The 23,302-nt window shown below is 45.5% G+C and overlaps 1 protein-coding gene across 2 annotated transcripts in view; it reads right to left on the bottom strand.

Moving 5' to 3' along the window:
• Positions 9,093-23,302, bottom strand: part of CABLES1 (Cdk5 and Abl enzyme substrate 1) — a 37,487-nt gene continuing 23,277 nt past the window's right edge. For both annotated transcript variants that reach the window (XM_021389015.1, XM_021389016.1), the window contains 3 exons: positions 14,768-14,874; positions 13,653-13,860; positions 9,093-12,172 (listed from right to left, as the gene is read on the bottom strand). In XM_021389015.1, coding sequence (XP_021244690.1) covers positions 12,032-12,172; positions 13,653-13,860; positions 14,768-14,874 — 456 coding nt within the window. In that variant the 3' untranslated portion in view covers positions 9,093-12,031. The remainder of the gene's footprint in view (positions 12,173-13,652; positions 13,861-14,767; positions 14,875-23,302) is intronic.

Below are 23,302 nucleotides of genomic sequence, written 5' to 3'. Positions count from 1 at the left end.
TGTGCTTGTATTTGTAAGTAAAACCTTGCAAGCCTCAACGCATTGCCCCATAAAGCCATGGAAGAAAGCAGTTAACCCAAGAAAACAAGGTTGGGTTCCTGTGTCCACCATGGCTGGGAAGAGCTCTGAACCAGCCTGACCTGCTGCTGCAGGTGAGGATGGCCACTTAGTAAAGATAGAAATATCTATTAAGGAATAGAGTTCTGAATTACTTTCTTTTGTTATCAACTCTTTTGGAGCTGGTGGAAGAGTATATATATATACTTCTGTTCATGTTTCCCATCCTCATACAAGATCTGAAGAATTCAAGAAGCGTGATGTGGACATAGAACATGTTTTGCAAAGGGTGTTTCTATTGAATATTGAAGAAAAGTTAGTTACTGGGAGCTGTGCTAAGGAAAGGAGGCCTTCTTCCAGCTGTTCTACCTGCAGACTACAGGAGATGGAGGCTTAAAGAAAACTTCATAGCAGATTTGTCTCACCCAGAGCAAAAGCTGAATGAGGAGCTTTGAGGCAGATCATCTGCTACACGAAGCAGGCACCAGACCCAGGGTGAGACCTTAATCCTGTTCCAGACAGGAGCAGGGGGGTTTTGTCTGAAGAGAAGGTGTGGGGCCATGGGTGGATACTGGGGGCAGGACTGGGAAAAGTTCAGATTGAATTAGTTTTGTACCAGGGGATGAAATGCAAAGAGATTTTTTTCTGCAAATGTGTTGCTTATTCATTTCTTTTTTTGATTAAGCCACATTACAAATAGATGGCTATTTAGCTCCAGAAAAGAATTAAAGGAGCCCATGAGGGTTGTGTAACTATTTCCATATTAATTGCCTTGTTTGAGAAGCTTAATCCTTTTGTAACTGCACTTTGACCTCGTGTAAGCTTTCATTTCTGCTGGAAAAGCGAGTATTTTGGGAGAGTATTGGAGGAACAGTTGGGCTTTTAGTTCACTGAGATGGGAGAGTGTGTCCTCCTTGATCTGGGATGAGAAGGCATCGGGCAGGGCTTTCCTGCCCCTCAGTAAACGTCTCTGCTTCCAGAGCAGGAGGGGATAGCCAGCTAGCATGTTATGTTCTTGATTTGATGATAGATAAAATCTCTTTTTCTCCCACAGTCATGCTCGACAACATGCTTAGTATGTTTTGTCTTATGCTTGTGATGAAGATTTACAAGCAGATGGCTCAGAGCTGGTTCAGTCACCACTTTGGCCTGTATAGAGAAGCTGAGCGCACAGTTCTGTAAAACAGGCAACGTCCTCTCCAGCTGCTTCCTCCCAGCAGTGAATGGAAACCCCAGACGTTCTCCCAGCCCTGGCTTGGGCAACGCTGTGTAACCTCAGGTGCTGGGGATGCTCAAAGCTTCTCCTTTTGCTGTTTGCTCTCATGGTCCCCATCCCTTTGTTACTCCCTGCTGGAGCCATGCATTGTGTGGAGGAGCTTGGTGCCTGATAGCCCCGCTTTATGTCTCATGTTGGCTCAAGCTGGGTGTCACTGCACCTTTGAGAAGCTAGTGGGGACACAACACATCCTAGTGGGGAGCCCCAGCTCTCCTCAGAATCCTGCTTCTGGCTGCCAGAGACCATGAGCTGCAAATCCTTCCAGCCATGGTCTCTTGAGCACAGCGCAGAACTTCCCTTTCTTCAGCATTGTGCTCCTCCAGAGGGACCTGGACAGGCTCAAAAAATAGGTCATAGAATTAGCTAGGTTGGAAAAGACCTACAAGATCACCTAGTCCATGTGAACCTAATGAGCTTCAGCAAGGCCAAGTGCAAGGTGTTGAAGACTCTGAGGGAAATCTCATTGTGGTCTTCCAGTACTTGAAGGGAGCTTGTGAGCAGGAGGGGGATGGACTTTTTACATGGTCTGATAGTTGATAGGACGAGGGGGAATGGCTTTAAACTGTCAGAGAGGAGATTTAGTTAGATGTTAGGAAGAAATTCAGAGGGTGGTTGAGGCGCTGGCACAGCTGCCCGGAGAAGCTGCGGTGCCCCATCCCTGGAGGTGCTCAAGGCCAGGTTGGATGGGGCCCTGGGCAGCTGAGCTGGTGGGGGGCAGCCCTGCCCACGGCAAGGTGGGGAAACTGGGTGGGATTTAAGGTCCCTTCCAGACCAAAGCCAGTCTAGGATTCTATGATGATTCCTTTGGAGCAACACTAATTGTTTACTCATTAAATGTCTACAGCTTTATTCAAAGAATTAGGATGTAGGATAGACACAGAAGCTAAACATTTCAGCAAGGCAACTTTTGTTTCCTTATTATACTCATCTGCTCATCCTGTCTTCGGCATGGTGCTGATGAAGACGAGCAGACTGTGCGGGATTAGTGCAGATGGCTGCAGCCTCTAGACATGATGAGCTGTAACCAGAGAAAATAAATCTCTGCTTCCAAGGAGAGCCTTACACAACAGAATTTCGTGTGGCTCAGCTCTATTCACAGTGGAATATTAAAACTGCTGAGCAAAGAGCTGTGTGGCTCATGTCATGAATAGGCGTGTTGTGTGGGTAAGTTGCTTACTGCAGCCTCTCCGATGGAAAGAACTCAACTGTATTGTTTTCTTTTGGGTTAAAACAAACAAACAAACCCATAAAACAAACCCTCTGTGATTCAGAATTCTTTGGAAAAAAGCAGTCTGGTTCACCAGCACGAATGCTGAATTGCCGGGCAGCAGCACTGCAAGTTTGGACGGCAGAACCTTTAATGGCCTGACCTGCGTAAAAGCAAGAAAATAACTTCCCTTTCCAAATCTCTCTGGTGTTTTTTTACTTCTCTTGATCCTGAAACCATGACACGAGGGCATCCTTTCTGCTTCAAAGTCCTCTTTGTAACCATGGAAAGTTGATTTTAAGGAGTAAATGCAGCGGGTAACAGCAGGGTTGCGGTGTGACCTCCAGCTCCCAGCGTTGTGCTGGAAGCGAGCAGCAGGCAGCTTGCGTGGGAGCCTGCTGCGAGATCCTGAGCCGGGAGAAACCTGGGTCTGGTATTAAGGGATTTAATAAAAGACATCGCCTCCTGAAATGATGTGCGTTGGGTCTGCCCATCGGTCAGTCATGATCTCCATTCACTTCCCATGGACGCCAGGCTCCATTCAGCTCCCCTAAATCATAGAATCATTGAATGTCTTAGATCGGAAGGGACCTTCAAGACCAAGTTCTAACCCCCTGCTGTGGGCAGAAGCTTGGATGAAGGTTAGGTTTGAATCTTGCGAGGGATGCCTTATGCTGGGCTAGAAGGAGGTGGGTAATGGGATTCAGTATGGCACCAGCTGCTGCTCCCCTTCGTCGTTTCACCCAAAGGTGGCAGTTGAATGGGTTTTGTGAGGGTTTGTGTCTTTTAGCAAAAAGAGAGAGGAGAGCACACTCTTAAAGAGCCAATGGGGTCTTACACTGGTCTCTCTGAAAGGCTTCACGAAATCTCTTCATGGTGAATTCTTTCATCAGCTGGAAGTTTGGCTGTCTTGCCTTAATAGGAAGGTACAGAGTACTCTGAAATATTTTTGACCATTCCAAAAATATAATTCCAGCTATAGAATCCTAATATCATTTTCCATGTGATGGTTTAAAAACAAACAGTAGTGCAAGACCATGGCGTGAGATTTCAGCTGTAGCATTCTTCAGGGTCTTGGAGTTTTGGGTGGGTTTTGTTCTGTTTTTTTTTTTTTCCATCTAACCCATTCAATTTCCAGGTCATCATACTGGGTCCCTCTCCTCCTATATTCTATACTACACTTATGTAAATAACCATAGTTATAGTTACGCTAAGTATTTTTAACTTTCTGCCTCAATTACCCAGTTAAATGCAAAAAGTAAATTATCTTATGATAGCAGTATTGTTATAAAATGAATCGGTAGGTTGAAGAACAAGAATTCTGTGTTTTCCAGCTTTTTATTCACCTATTTCTCTCTCTTTTTCCTTGTTAAGAAACCCATTGCTAGGATCTGAGGTCATTTGTACTATGAAAAGCCTATTCTCTGATTTACTGGCTGCAGCCCAGTGCAGATGGGTTCCCAGGTCATCCTGTGCCTTGATGGGCTTCTCCAGTGTCTGATGGGGATTGGATCTACATCATCTTTAAGATCCCATCCAGCCTAAGCCATTCTATGATAAGGTCTTCAGCAAAGGTTGCTGCTATGACTCCTCTTTCTCCTCTTCAGCTTACTTCAATGGAAATGCAGAATGGCATCACTGGGACTCCCACCACTTTCTTACTTCTGGATGAGTACATGAGCAACAGAGAGGCTCAGGTTTCACCAGGTATGTCTCAGGCCTTTAAGAAATTAAGGAGAAAGTAACTTGGCAAATTTAATAACAGTGATAGCCCTCCCATCATATGCTTTCAGAAAACAGACTTTGCAAAGCGTCTGACCTCCCCGCGGGTAGGGAACAGCTCTCTCTCACAGCTCTGTGGCCTTACAGACTTCCACGCTGCCTTCCTTTCTAAACAAAGATCTGCTTTGGGTCACAGGCTGCTATTTCTTTAATATTCATCCTTAATAACTGACTTGCCACCATCAATTAAATTCACCAGATATTTTTCTTCCTGGCCTCCTGCAGCTTTAATCTGAAACTTTCCAATTTCCTGTCCATGGACACCATCATGGCCTGAACAGAGTCCAACTTTCCATTAATGGACACAGCAGGCTTTTAAAATAAATCAGACAAAGGGTGGGGACTGCAGCCTGGATGCTGTGTGAGAGTCGGCCAGGCTCAACCAGCGTTGCACCGATGTCTTCCTGCTTTGCTTTGGGGTTATTGAAATAATACAAGGTAAACCAGAAGGAAAAAAAAAAACAGCTGAGCACCAGCAGTGAGTAAAAAGCACCTGAAAAGGCGTGAAAGAGGAAAAAGAATCTGTAAAGAGGATCTAAGAGCTCTTAATCCGTCCACGTGTTTTGGACTGTGATACCTGAATGTTCCTTAGTACCTCTGATGCAGTGGCTTGTGTGCTCTACTGACTGGTAAGGCTGCAACTCTGTGCAATATCATTCAGGTTAAATGAAATTAGAGGTTGGGTACTGGGCACAAAATAGGTAATGTTTCTTCTGCCTAGGTTGTTGTCTAATTCAGCTCCAGTCTGTGCAGAAGTAAGGTGTGATACAGGCTGCTCTGGAAGGCAGGTGACAGCTGACAGAGTCCTGGGTTCAGAAAGTATCAATGAACATTGAAAGTGGTCATGGGAGGTGAACACTTGGCAGCTCTAGCTTAGGCTTGGTGAAAACTGCAGTCTTTACCCATGGAAATACTCCAGGTTCTGATCGGCTTCCAGTCTGCACGGCTTGCTGCAGAGGGATGTTACAGGGCAGCTGGGAGGATGCACTCCAGGACAAGACATTAAATACTGAGATCTCAGAAGTACTCTAGGCATAGCTCTTGGATGATGCACTTTTGAGAGATGTCCAGCTGAAAGATGTGCATTTAAATGAGTTGCTTTTGCTTATAAGCCTGAATTGTTCTAGTTTTGGCTGGAAAAAAAATGCACGCTAGAAAGAGATGGAAAAAAAGTACTGATTATAGAATCCGAGAATGGTTTGGGTTGGAAGGACATTAAAGCTCACCCAGTCCTATCCCTGCCGTGGGCAGGGCTACCACCCACCAGCTCAGCTGCCCAGGGCCCCATCCAACCTGGCCTTGAGTGCCTCCAGGGATGGGGCACCACAGCTTCTCTGAAAGGCCATAGTGAGGTCTCCCCAAAAGCTTTTTTTTCCTCCAGGCTGAGCAACTCTGCTTCCTCAGCCTTTATTCAGAGGAGAGGTGCTGGACTTTGTCCACCTGAGAAGTCTAAATCCCGCTTCAATGTTTCCTTAAAATGCTTGTGCTCTGAGAAGAGCTGTGGTGCAGTTGGTTTGTGGGCTGCATCATGGGAGACTGTGACTGCCTCAGTCATGGCCAAGCCAGGTTGCTAATGAGGCTGTGCTCTCACCTGTGGAAGCAGGGACATGAGGAAGGTGTCTGAGGGTCAGCATTTTGGCTGGAGGCTTTCTTGAGAGCAGGGACTTCCCAGGCCAGGTCGTGGGGAGGGATGGAAGAGGCATCGCGCTCCAACTGGGTAATTCAACTCCAGTGGCAATAATTCCATCATTTCTGTTCTGAGTGTGTTGAGAACAATTTGGAAATAAGAGCCTTTTATATAGCTTTTTAAAGCTTTACAGATACCAAGTTTCTACACTAGTATCTTTTAAATCTTTCTAAACTAAAAATACAATCAGGCTTCCTTTGTTACCAGCAGAAAACATCACCAGAAACCGCAAGCTCCCATTGTTTTCAGCAGATCTGTAATTTTGTGAACTGTTCCTCCCTCCCTTGAGCAGAATTTTGGGCATTTCAGCTCTGGAGTTTTTCTACATCTGTTCTTGGTACTGTATCTCCTCTCCCCAACTGGAGTGGCTGTTTCTTCAGGACACGGGCCTGGGCCTCCTGCTCTGGGTGTCCCAGCTGGAGCAGGGAGTGGGCCCGATGGGCCCTGGGCAGCCTGTTCCATGCCCACCGCCCTCTGGTGCAGAACCTTTCCCTGAGCCCCAGCTGCCATTCCCCTGACACAGCTCCATGCCGTTCCCTCGGGCCCTGTCGCTGTCCCCAGACAGCAGAGCTCAGCGCTGCCCCTCTGCTCCCTGTGAGGAGCTGCAGCCGCCATGAGGCCTCCCCTCAGCTCCTCTGCTCTGGGAACAGAGGGTCGTCAGCTGCCCCTCACACGTCTTGCCCTCCAGACCATTTGCCAGCTTTGCAGCCCTCCTTTGGATACTCTTAAATAGTTGTATGTCCTTTTTGTACTGCGGCTTCCAAACCTGCACATAGTACTTAAGGCAAGGCCACACCAGTGCAGTGTAGAGAGGGACAATCTGGCTAGCAATGCTGGTGAGTTAAAACGAGGGGCATTCAGGCCCTACGTCTGTGGTTCTGTACCTGGCATGCCTGGCAGCTCCCTCCTCAATTGATGTACTTGATCTCTGCCTGCTGCTTATTGATGCCCTGGGTGGTTTTTTTTCCGCTTATCCACACTCAGATCAGCAGAAAAGCAGAAGGCTGAAGGAAGTGGAAAGTCACAAAGCAACAGGTCTGGGGAAACTACAGGAAAAGGGAGACAGCTTATTGTGGTCAGCAGTTCTCCATAGGAGGGAAAAGTTGCCTGGATGTCCCCCCACATAGCATGTGTTTGCTGTGGTAGAGGATTTCCTCCTCGTCTCTCCGTTCTCCTTTCAGTATCTTGTTTAACTAAATACCTGAACTTTGCTAGGAATATCTGCTGCCACTGAGGATCCCACAGCTCCCCTAAGGGAAAGATTTCAGTTTCAAGTTAGAAGAAATACTGACACAAATTCAACAAGATAGCACTTAGTTACAGTTTTAACTGGACGGCAAATTGGAAGGCAGACTTATGAGCTGCTCTGGAAGTCCCAGAGCAGCTGTCGGAACAGTGCAGTAGAGGTATGATCCCTCTCTGTCTGCTTTAAGATAATGCTCAGCAACATTTAGAAAGGGTTGTGTGACATTCATTGAAATGGTGAAATAACTTCTCATGGTCACCAGTGGTTAGGTCTCTCTAAAGAATGGAAAATTTTGCTGCTCAAGTCAGCAGCAACTTCTTGGTCCTCCCCATTGCTTTGGAAGGTATGCAGGCTGTCTTCCAGGACTACAGTCCTGCTCTTTTCCCGTAGCACACTATAGCCACTACTTCTGCTCTTGCTACTTGTTCTGAGATTTAACACTGGGTTCTGTGCAAGGCTTTTGTTTGGTTTCTAGTGAACCTAAGCTGTCCTTTAAGCACATTTGGACCAGAAGTCTACAGCCAAGGCACTGAGTCTGGGGCTGCAGGGCCACACTGTGCAGCCAGTGGGGAGGAACATTCAGAGAGAGAGCCCTCTCTGTTTGTGTACAAGCTTCACCAATGGGATGAATCTGAAAATTCTTTTCCCATTTTTTTTCCACCTTTTCTACGAAGTTTAACATGGCAGATGGATGAACGAATGAAGTTCAGATCCTCCGCCCACACCCCCACCCCTTCCCCAAAGGTGCAACCTGGGACAGATTTCAGTCTCAGTAGTGATGCTGGCACTACTGTTGCTGTGATTGCTCAGTCTCTCACTTCTCTAAACAACTTTTACCTTTTTTTTTTTCATGTTGTTTCAATGTTTTTAATGTGGAGGCTGGTGCCAAAATCTCCTAGCATAGTGGGAGGGTGTTACCTTCTCCTAACAAACTCCTCTGCCTCCAGCAAAGAGGCTCCGTATCATGTGGTTGAAGCAACTAGTTGATGTTATTTCACTTGAAGTCATTATAGACTACCCCAAAAGATGCCACTGGTATTTGTGAGTTGTTTTGGAAGATGATTAGCAAAGCATTCTGTATATTTGTACCTTCTGGGGCCCATGTAAATCCAGCTGTGGTTCCCAACACCACAAATTCTGATTTGCAATTATGGGGCTCTACAGAAAAGAGACATTAATGGGTATGGGGTAGGAAACCAAACCTTTGAAAACTTTATTAAAGTGAATGTGGAATGGTAGAATGGTTTGGGTTGGAAGGGATCTCAAAGACCATCCAGTTCCAACCTTCCTACCACAAGCAGAGATGCCAGCCACTCAATCAGGCACTAGATCAGGTTGCCCAGGGCTCCATCCAACCGGGCCTTGAACCATCCAATGCAGAAGCACAATATTTGGGCGCTGTCTGGCAAGACCACCTGGCCTAACCAGGCCCAGGTATGTGCTGGATTGAGGGAGTGTCAGAGGTGGAAAGAATACTAGTAGATGGCAGGTAATTGTGTTCAATGTCCAAATCTGCCATTCTGGCGGCCTGCTACGTGCACTACAGCTAGTACGGAGCTGGCTGCGAACTTGAATAACACCTGGACTAAACCTAAGTGGCATATCCCAACCTCTCCAATTAACAAAGGGTAATGAGACAGAAGCAATGCTTAGGAGCCTGCTTGTCTGTGTGTACCTCGTGCTTATGGGGAGCAATAAAAGTGCCAAAAAAAAATCTTGGCTGGAGAAAAGATCCTGGAAGTGGCGAATCTGTAGGAGATGAACATCAGGAGATGCCCAAGCCTTCTTAATTAGCAGCTTTAAGTCCCAGAGGAATACAAAACCAGACACATATAGATGAGAGAACGGAATAATTTTACTGTCACTGGTGGAAAAGAGTCTGGGTTTTTCAACTTTTTTTGAACTTTATTTTTTTAGAAAAAGGAAAAAACTCTGCATGGTAGAGTGTATGGTATGTAATTTCAAAACAGAACAGGTGACATGGAATGGATGATTTCCCAAACTATTTAAAGTTGAATCTAAAATCATTTGTAAATCAACACTCGTTACCATTTTTACAGGCAAACAATCAACTTTTGTTTGTTGTTTGGTACAGATTTCCTCTATCACTTCAGCCTGAATTTTCCCAGGGCTGGGGAGAAAAGGGGGGCATATGCTGCCCGTTGTCCTAACCATCATCGTACTGACCACGCTTTGTGCTTTGAGATCTAGCATCATATGGCTTTATATACGTTCCTAAGAGAACAGTGCAACATCGTCACCATCTTTAAGTGTTTATTCCACACTGGAACTGTAACTGAACATCACTCTAAAACCCTTTCCCACCCCCAAAACAATGACAAGGACAACAAAAAGCAGAAAGTCTCCAGCAATCAGATTTCCTCCCAGAAATCTGTGTAAACTGTGGATTGGGGTTGGGTAGCAGCACAGGAGACAAAGATGTGACAGCATGATTCAATAGCGTCTCTAAAGACTACTGTAAGACTGCCATTCTTTAGTCTGTATCTTGCAATCACAATTTGCTTTTTCCCTGCAATACTCTAAAGCAACATTAAAAAAAAAAATCAAGACTCAAAAGCAAAAGGCAGAACCTTTGCAGAAGGTAAAGCCTCCTCTTAGCTTTGAGCAGTCACTGTTGGGAACAGATCTCTGCCACCAGAAGCAAATCTTGAATATATATATGTGATCTTGGTGGGGAGGTCCGCAGCCGAGGACGGAAGGCCCTGAGGCAGATCTGCTGACTGCTGCGGTCTGCAGGCAGCTGCTGTGCTGCCGTGGGCACTCGGCCCTTCTCCTCCTGGGCTGCTGGGGCTGGGAGGCAGCGGGAGAGGGGAGCTGCGCTGGGGTGGGAAGGGCACACCTTTCTGTTCACCCAACCCCAGTCTCGTTGGAATGTATCTGATCAGCAATTAGATAAGCGTTAGTAATAATTGTAAGCCAGCACAGTGACCCTCCCCCTTAAAATGGAGGGAGAGCAACAGCATCAGATAAATTCCCATTCGTCCTGATACATTTCACACACCCTTTTCCAGATCCTAGAGAGCAATTGTATGCAGGCGTTTTTCGTACTAGAATTTAAAGGAGTCAAAGCTGGTAAAGAAACTGGATGTTTCCTGGCCTAACCAAAGGAAGTAATAAAACCGGTTACAGAAAGAGTGAAAGGAAGTAAGCATTAGTGTGTGTACATCCTCTGACATGTCCCACCTCTTGACGTTCTGCTCACAAGCCCTTCCCATACTCTGAGCAAGCACTCCCAAACTTACAGAGGTAAGGCTTCAGCTACAATCTCATGGCTGAGGTTTATTTAAAAAATACCAAAAATGTAAGGATTCGACTGTACTGCGTCTGCGTGGGGCGCGTGGAGGGCGAGGCTTGGGAAGTGAACCTGCCCAGGAGAAGATCGGGCACGGGTGTGATGCCCAGAATGCTGCTGGGTGAGTGATGTCTGTGAGCACGGCACAGCGTGCACGCAGCATCAGGGAGTACAGGTGACACTCGCCAGCTTCTGGGTGTCCAGTCAGAGCTGTGGAAGTTGCAGGAAGGCTTAACGTTAAACTCCAGTACTGAAATGTCAGAAGGAACTGGACCTTTAACTTAAACGGGCGCCGATTGTAAGTTTTGCACGGTCAATTCTCGTTAAAAAACAAAACTTGAACAACAGCTGGTGCCCCTGCTGTCGGAGCCGTAACACACCTGTCATACTGCTGAGCCCTACTTTTATTATTTTTTTTTTTAATAAAACACTGTTTTAAGATACAGCACAGTAAATGTGCTTATTATGCACTCTAACATAGAGCACGGAAATACAACACTACAGAGTGCAAGTCTTAACCATCTCCACAGTGGGAAAAGTGCGAAGGTTAAAAATAAGCATGTGGCTTAACACAAGATATTTTTAAAAAACATGACATGGAAATCTCATACTAATGCTTTCACCTTTATCACAAACATGACTGAAAACTTATGGTCAGCTGCTGATCCTTCTCTCCTGATAGTAGTGTGATCCTTTCAAAAGTTAGATGCTGGAAAGATCAGACAATTAGAAAACAATAAAACGAGTGTCCAGAAATGATCCCATCTACCACTTTTCCAGTAGTTATGTTTTTCAAGAAGTAAACACGTCAGGTCACCTTGATCTTCCCCCTCGTAACTGATATAGGCTGAAACAGCAAAGCCACCCACATGGACACAGGTCAGGTCTGCATCGCACGCACACACACACATCTACACACAAACACCCCACAGGAAAAAGTGCACTTTCAATTGCTGATACAAAAATAGATTGGCACATTCTTTTTGACACAGTGAAGATATCCTCTTTAAAAGCTTTTTCACAACGTTAAGGAGTCCTTTTGTGAGTTGCAGCAGGTCTGTAGAAAAAGCACTATGAGAATGCACTCACGTGGGCTTTCAGGGTTTGTGTGATTGAGAGAGGGGTGGTAATGGAGGCTGCCCTCAGGCTTTTGTATGACTGATGACAGGCAGCTCGTAGGTCCGCAGTCCCCACAGGTAGGGTCAGTTGCCATCCAGTTTCAGCACGTTAACCATGTACCAACATCTCAGTCTTCACCTGCTTTGAGAAAGTAACGACACCTAAATTTGTCCAAGCCGAGTCTTACGTCAACGCAGTGTTTCCCATCAGTCGTTGGAAAAACCGGTTTGGAGAGGGAGAGAGTGAAGTGTTAGGAGTCTGATTTTGCATTTCCAGTAGTAACTGCAGCTCAGGAGAGCCAGGTGGGAACAGTCCGGAGCCCCTTCCCAGCAGGGCAGCCAGCGCTAGGAGTTCTGGATCAAGCGTCTGTAGTGCGGCATCACTTCGTGCTCGGGAAGGTGGAGAGCAAACTCCAAGGCCACCAGCACTGGGAACTCAAAGGCAATCAGCTCTCGCCTGTTCAGCCGGAACTTCTCTTCCAGTTTCTGTATCAAGAGCCCAGGAAAAAATGAAAAGGACTTTGTCAACGAGGCTTTGACTTTCTAGAGCTTTCTTACAGATGATGTTATTCAAACGTGCACACCTACGTGCGTGCCACTGTTTCCTACTGATTTCTTACTGGGGAGGTGGTTTACAAAGTTCAGCTATTTCTAACGTTCGTCATTTCACTCATCCCAGCTCTAGCAGATACATCTTCTAACGATTACAGTGATTGCCAGTGCAGGAAAAGAAAAACCTAGCTTTGTGCAGTCACTTGTGTAATGGAATACATGCACCTCGTAAGTGCCCGCAGAATTCCTCTCTGCTTGAAATCACAGATTTTCTTTCCAGCATTGCACTGTTACAACACCCTGTTAGGGAAATTATTTACGCTACAATTAGATACATTTGACTGTAATGCCTCAGAGACAAAAACTGTCATCTACAACAACAATAAGTACAGTGTATATTGGAAACTGCTATTCCCGAAGGAGATTAGATAGATTTCATACTTGGCTTTCTGCTGCACTGTGCTAAACCTTCCATCTGTTCTGCTGTTTTCACTGGATTTGGATGCTAGAAGAAGACAACCAGCTCTTCAGAGATACTCTCCCCTGCCTCCACTCTTACGACCTCCCTTGGTTTGCTGCTTTGTTGCCCACTGGATCTAATGAAAACCTCCATGTGACTTAAGAGTGGACCAGTGATTCAGAATTGGCAGATCTTCCAGCTCCACTCAGTTGCTTTTTCCTGGCTATCTGAAGAACATTCTAATAAAGTGACTATCAGACCAGTTCTGTGGCTGGGGCAGAAGGATGTGAGTCCAGTTCTGCCTCCAACAGAGTTCCCGTGTCTCTTGAAGTGAGTTGGTTGTACTCAGCTATGAGACTGATTTTCTGTCGTGTTAAACCAGATTGGTGTCCCAGTGCTTGCAGATGCATTATGGAATAAGACACCCCTCTGTTTCTTAACTCTATTCTAATATGGAGCGGGTAGAAGACCAAACACCTTCCTCCACAAAAAAAAAGTTGGGGTGAAGTGTCTAATGGAAACCATGCCCACTTGTCCTATAGCTTAACTTGATGAATATAATACAAATCTGTAGACTGCTAGATTTCTTCCCAAGTTACTATCTACATTTAGCTTTCAAAGAATAGTCCTTACTGACACTTAAATAAAATTAAAAGCAAAATGAATTTCCTGAAGGTTAACTTTTGACTCGTATTGACAGAATGTGGTGAGATATATCTCAGACCTCACAATATCTGACACCAACGGTGTTCAATCACATCAAATGGGTTTCTTAGTCCTCTGCTGTGACACTGATCACTCCTACTTCTCCATCAATGTAAAATAAAGGAATGCAGTTGTCTTGCTGGAGGGTTGGGTGCCTAGAGGAGAGCACGACTGCTGATAAGCAGGCTTGCATATACCACGCACTGGCACTTAATGTAGAGAGAACACTGGAAATGCATGGATACCTACATCTATAAGATGCTTGACTTCGTGTTTTCTGAGGTCACTGCCAATTTTGGCTGCTAAAAGAACACAGGCTCCGGCACAAAGCTTTCTATTCTGCTTGTTCAGCTTCCCCTTGAGAGCGAGCTTCTCGAAGTAGACAAAGGCCATGGCTACTGTGGGCTCTTCAAAACCACATTCTTCTTGAGCAAGCTTGCGCATTTCTCTCTTCAAGCTGAGCAAAGAGACCAGACAAGTATGCTGTGAACTGCATGTTAAAGCAATACTCAATTCACCATAAGAGTCATTATTGCAGAGATCCCCGCTTAGTCAAATGGAAAGGAAAAGTGTAATTTACTGGGCAGGTATGTTTATGCTCTATTTTAGGGACACATTGTATCACTTGTTTTGACTTAATCTTGATACAACAGACAGTTGTATCAAACCACAGAAGTAACTGAAGAGTTTTGACATTTTTTTTTGTGAAAATATTTCATCGGAAGTCTTAAGCTATCCACAATTTGTTTAGTAACAACAGACTGATTGCTTGTGATCTATACGCAGCTTTGCGGTTGGCTATGATTGGTCAAATCCAAACTTGCTATGTACTGCAGAATTCTGTAGTTACAGAGCAACAGGAGTCAGTATCCTTCTAGCCACTTCAATCACATTAAATCACTATTACTTCAGTACATATAGGCTGCTACACTAGAAACAGTGACAATATAGTAAACTTTGCAGTGAAATGGATCACTTGTTTTGCTTCTGGCCACGCTCTTTGCACAAGGCACAAAAATCAGCATTTCTCCCTCTCCATTATCTTTCCAACCTAAGTGCCGTAAGTTTGAACTCTTTTTCTGTATTATTTTTTCTGGATCTGATAGTGCAGTGCAAGCACAGCTCACATCCTCATCCTCTTAGATGCTGAGCTCGACACCTGAGTGGTACATGTTTGCACAGTCCCCTATCTTGTTTTCTCAGCCCACTAAACAAAGCAATCATCTGACTTATTCTGAACCTCTGCAGGTCACTGCTCCTGGAAAATCAATCAGTGCTGTGTGTCTCTTCATGGACAACAGCAATCGCACTGCAACATGAGACAGCTGCATCATGTTGCAGCCATACCAAGCTTTGCAACGTACCTTCTTATTTTACTGAGGGTTAACTTGATGTGAGGGAACTTCTCCTTAAACGTCTCGTTCATGTCCTTCTTGAGATCTGATGGCTTCACATAGTCTATGACTGTGGTCTGTAACACATGGTTGAGAGAAAATCATTCTTTTAGTTTATAACAAACAAGATCACTCACTCCCTACAAGCAAGAAATACCAAACAAGCGCTGGTCAGTCTTAATGATTTCAGAGACAGGAAAATTGAAGTCCAAATTAAGGCAACAATTTGTTTGCAACTGCTCCATCAGAATGGGTGACCTGAAATCAGAGATGAGTGTTCAGCACAAACCCTGAACAGCACATACCTTATAATGAGCCTTCCAAATACTGCTGAGCATGACTTTAAGCCAAACGTAGGTGGATAAAACCTAGCTGACAATTCTTGTTAAGCCAAAGTAAGTTATCACAATAATTGATTTGATGACCAGACTTTGTATGTGGCTCTGAAACATACTGCCAGTCTCAAACTGATTGCTCAAAGGAACTGCTGGCACAAATTCTTGACTACCGTATCCTACATTTATGATAAAACCGGTAATTGGCCTAAATGGTGAGTAATTCAATAGAATTAAAGATAGTAAAGTTCTCAAGTTACTAAGTGGACAGAAATACTGAGTTAGGACAACATTAGTCTAGTCTATTAGTGTCTAGTCTATTTCCTCTACCTTGAGATTACTGTTCTTCTTTTCTCACCCCCTTAAGGATATCCCTATGAAGCAGAGGGCCCTCCTGGCCCATCCTGCATGCCAGCAGCAGCAGCTATGGGTATGCAGTACTTCTCTCATTCCTTCAGTCTTCATTCAGGAAACACTTTGCCAAAACCATCTGCTACCACTCACTTGGCCTAAAACTATCAGCCAAACAACAGCAAACCCTTCATTTTAGTAATGTGCCAGTTCTCTTCCTGGCTTTGGCTGTTCTGACCTTGGACAGAAGCATGGAAGACAACACAGTCGCCAAGTATCGAGCTCCTGGTTTGTCTTTCCCTTCTAACTTCTGTTTATGGTTAAACTACATTATGTTAACACCAGACAACGAGAGGTAGAAAGACACGTACAAAACACACCACAATATGCCTTTATGGAAGATTAAGCCTCCCTGTACTATATCCTCATGGGAATCTAAATCAGCCAGAAAGACCCAACTGAGTATGTTTTTTTGTTTTTGTTTTTTTTCCCCCTCCAGTAATTATATATGGAAGGGTTGGGGGAAGGGAGAATATAATGGCTTTGGAGAGCAACTGGACAACTCTTGTTATCTGATGATGCCCTTGGCTGGATCAGAAATGAGCACGAAGAACAGCAAAAGGCAACTAACTTGTCCTGCATTTTGTTGAAGAGCTATGGGACAGAAATAAGGGGTAATAACAGGAATTTAAAAGAAAGCAGAGTGTGCTTCTCCCCTAAACAGCTTACAGCAGTATTTGAGGTAAATGAGCTATAATGGAGAGGAAAAAGCCAACTTCTTGGCACAGGGAGTTGTTACAGTCATATGTACCTTTTACAATGAGGGCTATTCAGCTATCTGACTCGCAGTGTGAAAAGCATAATTTGTCCAGATAAATTGCTCCCTGTGTCATCTTGGCAGGTAATTTTGCTGGGCACGTCAAGCACAACAGCTGCCCGCTGCTAAGTACAAACGCTTGCAAGCCCCCTCTGACACAGTTACATTCTAAGCACCGATCCAAATTTTTCTCAATGAAGAGGATGATTTATTACAAAATTCTGCCTTGTGAAGGAGAGCTGCCAGTTATAAGAAACCATCAAAAAGGAGAATGCCACGTCAACCTTCTACAGCCAACCCTGCTGCCCTGCATGGGTACGTATAAGCCAGAGTACAGGCCCAGACAGTCCCCGCAGCGCTCTGAAGGTTAAACATCCACATTCTGTCTTCAGGCTGAGGCAGGCAGCTTGCTACCACGCCTGAATAAAAAGAAGAAAGGTAAAGATGGAGAAGAGAAACCCTGCCCCACTTGGGCTAGAAGAGAAAGGTATCACCTGGATGTATGGGTCCGCCTGTTGCCAGGCCTGCTGAAGGCAGAAGGAAGTGAGGATTTGGCTGAATGCACAGAGTCACCTGCTTGTAGGAGGCTCCGCTGCAGCCCGGCAGGGCTCAGCCCTCGTAAGCTGAAGAACAAACTCTTCCTGATTACCTCTCTCATTTCTTTCTGTGGGACTTTGTTTCCTACTTGCCTGCTCCTTGTCTCTTTTTTTTTTTCTTTTCCCCCAAGACGACCATCGGCAAGTTGCGTGCTTCGGATGCTTACATGGAGATGCTGGGAGTTCTCTGTGATATTACAGGGATCTTCCTGTTACTGCTGTAAAAGGACTACTGAGAAAAACTATAGAGCGTAATTTAGACCACCACTATTCGCTACTTAAAATTCAGAAATGCTGTTCTATGCCTCACTTACTTATTTACAGATTCAAAAGATTGCTGAGCATAGCAAGGCTACCAGCTACTAAGTCCAAAGATTATTTTGGATACTATCAGCATTTTTTGGTTGTCTTGGGCAAGCTGAGAAAGAATGAACTTGGTGCTACTGTGCACAGCTACACCATGACTTGCTCCATGCTTCACTGAGAACCTAACTACACGTTGCTTGCTCTCTGCTACCACAGAGCTCCTCAGCTTTATCATAGTTATCTCCCACAAAACCATCGTGGGTTTTTCTGGCAGACCTGCTCTTGGCTCCTTCCAGAGGAGAATACCAACTAGCATGGATGGGCTGCGCAGGACAGAAACCACCTTGCAGAGGGAGGGCCCAAGCACCCTGTGGAGCCAGAGGGAGGGCTGTATGCAGGTTATGCCAGCCAGCCCGCTGTGCTTGCCTCCACTTCTGGCATGTACTTTTTACATGGGCAGACAGTGATAGGAGAAGGGGGAATGGCTTTAAACTAAAAGAGGGGAGATTTAGGTTAGATGTTAGGAAGAAATTCTTTATTCAGAGGGCGGTGAGGCTCTGGCACAGCTGCCCAGAGAAGCTGTGGTGCCCCATCCCTGGAGGCACTCAAGGCCAGGTTGGATGGGGCCCTGGGCAGCTGAGCTGGTGGGGGGCAGCCCTGCCCACGGCACAGGGTGGGACCGGGTGGGCTTTAAGGCCACTCCCAACCTAAGCTATTCTATGATGATTCACATATGTGACCCTGCAGCTGTCTTGTGGGTACCTTACGCACTGCTCTGCTGGACGAATTGCTTTTACCAGGGAGTCCTCAGACCCAGCTGCCTGCCAGGAGAGATGCCTGTATTTACATAAATTCTTTGCTAAAAGAAAGTCTTTTTTTTTTTTTTTAATTTTATGTGAAGTAAAGCATTCAGAGGCTTGAGAATAAGCAGACAGCTTAAAACCGAACATGGAAAGGAGGTACAACTATTTTTAAACACAGAGATTTGTCAATTTTGTGCCGGAGATAAGAATCTGCGATAAGGATCTCCCCCCTCCAACTCTGAATACTGCTGCTTCCTGCTAGACAACAGTCTCTACGATATAAATCACAATAATGAAATCCAGATGAAAGCCAGTGTGTGCTGGTTTTGATTCATGTAACAGGATAACAGCAGCATGTTTGAACACACTGGCTCTAAGGCAGCTGTCTCATCTTGTCAGTGCCATGCTGGAGAGCTCAACTAACTGTCCTTACTCTCGGTAAAAGGAATTGTGCAACTTTTCTTTTTTTCCCACGATTTTTTGGGTAGCTGCTGCAGAAGCCTTACTTGTCCCTGAACAGTGGGATGCCCCTTGCCTGGCTGATGCCTACAGAGATAACAAATTTGAGATGCTGCCCATCAGAGGGGCAGACCTCTCGCTGCCACACTGTGCACCAGCGAGGCTACGGAGAAATCCCAGCCCCAGCTCCCCTTTCACCTGTCCAAGCATCTTGTGTCTGTCCTTCCCTCCAGGCACTGCTTGCATGCTGCAAGCCGCTCAGCACTGACCCTTCCATGGAGCAGGAAAGGGGACAGGCTGGAGGAAACCTCAGTGCGTGCGTGAGGCCAGAAGCACGGCCAGGGTGTCCTAGTGACCCACAAGGGCCAGCTGGGACCTTACTGCTGAAATGGGAGTGCTCTGACCTTTTCGTTTGCCACCTTTTCTCCTGCTCAGCATTTCCTCTTCCTTTTCTCTTCTCTGCTTTAGGAATTTTATTTCTCTTGGGCTGTCTGGGAGTCACAAACAAAGCTGCCATGTCAAAAAGACATCACTGTAAGCAAGGTAGAGTTTTGTCTGTCTGGAACTGCTCTGGAATTGCCCGTACAGGAGCACTGTACAACACTGGTGCTCCAAATTTTATCAAGGGGTTGCAAATATTTCCCTAAAAGGAGCATGACATTTTTCCATCCCAATGTTCTCAATCACAGAGAATGCTATTCCCTAGCAGTTAGGCATTCTGCACTGCCAGGGCTGTCAGATACACCAGCACAGCACTGGAAATGACCCACCCTTCTCCCGAACACTCTAATCTCCCATGTTTGTAACTTCTGTCATCCAGGCTCATCTGTCTTGTTTCTCACAGCTTATTTGCACAAAACACATTTCACTTTAGTATTCAGAAAAACTCCTCTGTGAGCTCTGTTCACGTTCACTGTACACAAATCTGTAGATGTATATTTAATTTTGTGACGGGCGTTGCACAAGACGAATGAAAGCTTTGATAGATGGCAGCTGACAGATGCCTGGACAATATGATGAATGCTCGGGCTGAGGGCTCTGCTCTGCACACTTTTTGCATGGCTGGCAGTTTTGAACTTGGAGGTTAGCTTCTGTGTTATTCACACGCGTTTTCAAGCAGCTGCTTTCTCACAGGAAAGCTGTATATATAGTTTCCTAAATACGGGAGGAGGGAGGATGCCTGAAATGGTTGGAGAGACTGGCAGGATGAAATAGTGTTGAAAATAAACCCTACTTTGGCATGCTACCAGTAAAAGATGACCTAGCCATGGGTGCCTCTACCTCCCTGTTAAGAAAGGTAAAATCGGAATAAAATAGGTGAATAAAAGGAAGTTATATGAAGGTTCTTTTCAGCTGCCTTACCTTGGACCTTTGACAAATGCACTCCATGGAGAGCAGACACAAGTCCATCAGGTTTAAAAAGACTGTCAATAGCACAGTGGTAAGTTCTCAACCACATCGCAGAGGAAAAGAAGTCAGTGACTCTGCGCTGCCTCAGGGCATGGCATACACAAGCTGTGTAGCTGTGAACTGTCTGTAACTCAATGTATATGGAGGTGGCTAAAGATGCATGTGTATGGGAAATTCTGCCAGAGCAGAAGCTTAAGGGAGTCACGGAAAATAGGAGTCATTCCTTTATAATGGTAATAATAATTACACAAAAAAGGAAAAGGAAGACTAAAGGATGTTTCCATTTCAAAGACCTTAAACTGAAATATTTAGAATTTCATCTGAAAACTCCCCCTTTGAGTGCATGTAAGGATGCCAGTTTATTTTATCCTGTTAACACCCTGAAATCATTCTCAGTTAATACAGTGTTTCATTGTTACAAAATACATGCTTTTGGGAGCCTCAGCCAAATATAGCATCAAATGCACACAGCACTGGCTTTAACTATGAATATATATATATGCACCATCGCTGCAATCCCCTGCTCCCTGAGACTTTTGGGTACGAGGCCAGCAGCAGATAAGAAAGCAATCTAGAGATGTTTAATTTTTATCTGCAGAAGCAGCTCAAAGAATACGGTGCCGATGCCAAAGGCCGCTGCCTGCAGTGGAGTACTTCTGACCTTGGTGCTCCTTGTGAAAGACAGCAACGAGGAGCGAGAGGCTGAATGCACTCCAGCATCATGCAGGGCTTTTGTTAGACCACATGGACGGAACAGCGAGCAGTTCTAATTTTAAAGCTGCATTGGAAGACCAATATCTAATAATGCAGCCTGGCTGTGCTCGACACCGGTGCTGGGCTTGGCAGATGCAGGCTGATGGCCAGCCTGCTGCAAGAACCCGACAGCCTTTTGCAACACACTTTTTTTTTTTTTTTTTTTTAATCAGCAGTGTATAGTTGCCAATTTGTTTTGATATAATTAAACCAATACACTGAAACTGTCATTAAGGACCAAAACCCAATTTCCAAGTGTATCCCTTGGGCACGGATAGATGAATATTGCAGGGATGCTGTTACAGAAGGGTCACTCAAAGTCAAGATGCTACTGATCTGGGTTTTTCCTCTTTTCCTGTAAGTCTTGGCAGCAGAGAGCAGCCACGTGAACACACTCCTGTGCTCTTGTATTAGCAACAGAACCCGAGCTGTGGGGGTCGGTCTCATGCACGCTGCAGAGCCAGTCTTCTCCCCCTGCATAGAAAGTGTTTCTGCTCACAAGAAAGCAGGAAGAGCAGAGAGACACTGCAGAGCCTGGCTGCACGCTGGTCGATGCGAGACACTAGTGAAGAAGTCACCGCTCTGCCTGGTAGCTGGTGGAAGTTCCTATTCTAGGGAGATTTAAGGATCTGCAAGAATTCCTGCTTCAGCAGTATCAGCCAGGAAGACATCTGTTAGCCATGACATGATGTTTCCCTCCCCCCACCTCCCCCAGCATGAATTCTTCTACCTCTTACTGTTTATACTGTAGCAGAGAATGTCGACTCTCCTGCAAAGACAATATAAAGGGAAATAATTTCTCTGGGGTAGACCAGAATTTACATATGACTAACACAATTAACAGAAGCGGTGGGGTGTGTGCTGGACAATTATTTAAGCTGCCTTTTCTGATTTGTTCATCAGTCTGTTTGTGGGCATCACTTTTAGAAATGCAACAGGGAAATGCACAGCCTTTAAAGCCAGGAACTTCACTGCAAACAAAAAAAACAAAAAAAAAAACAAGACCGATCCAAAAGTGCTTTTCCTTCCCCACAACTATCTTCGAAGAGGAAGTTCTGCTATTCCTGGGAACCAGCTGAGGACTTGCAGTTAAAAATGCTTTGCAAATCAGCACTAATTCCGCTGACCATAAAGTCAACATGAGTGACAGTAACCTCAGGTTCCACAAAGCTGGAGGGAGTAGTGCGTCCCATAGGCTCGAGTGCTAATGCACTTATTACAGACTAAAACCCAAGCAGGACCACACATTTTGTCTGTCTTATGCCTTGGGATAAAGCCTGCAGTATTTATTGAAGCAGAATTCACGTAGATCTCAGCAGTGGTGTACCAGAGGAGCAATCCTGGCCTGCAAAGCAGATGGTGGGTTCTCAGGTGTCCTATCTGAGCACTCAGCGATTCTATAGCCAGCAGCACCATGCAAATCTGCTGCAGCTCAGCATCTACAACACCGTTTGTTCAGATCCTCGTCACTCACCTTGCTCCGTTAATTGCTCTGACATCCACGAGGAGGGGGAAAACCCAACAGCTTGCAGCTGCCAAACACTAATGCTAAATGCTGGCCAAGAACCGAAACTTCAATTACTAACTGCAGCTCTCCACACACGGTGCTGACATCGGAGCTGCTCTTGGCTGCTTGGGCATTCGTGGGAGGCAGCAGCTGAAGCGCTATTCCACGTGGAGCCACAGGCTGCTTGGAGCTGTGTACAGCAGGATGACAATGCTGTGGTCATTTCACAGAATGTTTTTATATCTGGGAAACAAAATGCCTTGAAATTACAGCCTGTTACGCTCCTGTTCACACCAATGTGAACTGCAGGGAGGGGCAACACCAGCTGAGCCCAGAAAGCATAAGATGGAAGCAAGTAAAGTCTCCTACGTGGGCAGTATGGCCCTGTATCAACCAGCTCAATGCATGCAGCCCAAGCTGCCAAACTCTGTTTAAACCTGCAGGCTCCCAGGACGCTCCAGCACGACCTTTCCTCCCTTCTCTCACCAAAGGAAGCGCCAGCCCCTTGTGAAATCCCTCAGCCAAGCGCTGAAGAACAAACACCCGCTCCTTGGTTCCTTGTCAAGCTCCTGTGTTGCATCACAGCAAAATCTTGGACCTTGGACAAGAGAGCTCTTGGCTTGTGCCAGCTATTCCCACCATCAAAAGAAACACAGCACTTCATTTCCTTCTGCCTGTTCTCAGATCAGTGCCTTCCTTCAGAGGAGGAACAAACAATGACAGTGATATTCATAGTCACCCTTGAAGACCATTTTTCACCTTGAATGTATCTAGTCATACCTCTCTCAGAGGGGAAAGCCCCAGCCAGCCTACCACAATAAAAGCACAGTCACAGACCTCAAAATGTTGCGGTTTACCGGTGTATGTAAAAGGAGAGCACCACACACCCAACCATGTCTGCCTCAATGCCAAGTTGAGACGGCCTCAAAGACTTTGGGTGACCTCAGAGGACTCAGATTGGCTAGAGCATGCTTCCAGACTGAAGAAGGCTGGAAACACAACCACGATTGCTAAACTACGTTCATTTTGGATGCCGGTTAACAACATTTTTCTGTTTGATGGAAGACAGCTCCCTGTCCATGACAATGACCATATTAAAATCTAACAAATATTTTCCCACCCAGACACAGCTGCCAAAAAGGTCGACACTTTTTGAGTTGCCAGCCAA

The sequence above is a fragment of the Numida meleagris genome, chromosome 2 (assembly GCF_002078875.1).
Source record: "Numida meleagris isolate 19003 breed g44 Domestic line chromosome 2, NumMel1.0, whole genome shotgun sequence".
Taxonomy (NCBI): Eukaryota; Metazoa; Chordata; class Aves; order Galliformes; family Numididae; genus Numida; species Numida meleagris.
This window is presented reverse-complemented; position numbering and strand designations above follow the sequence as displayed.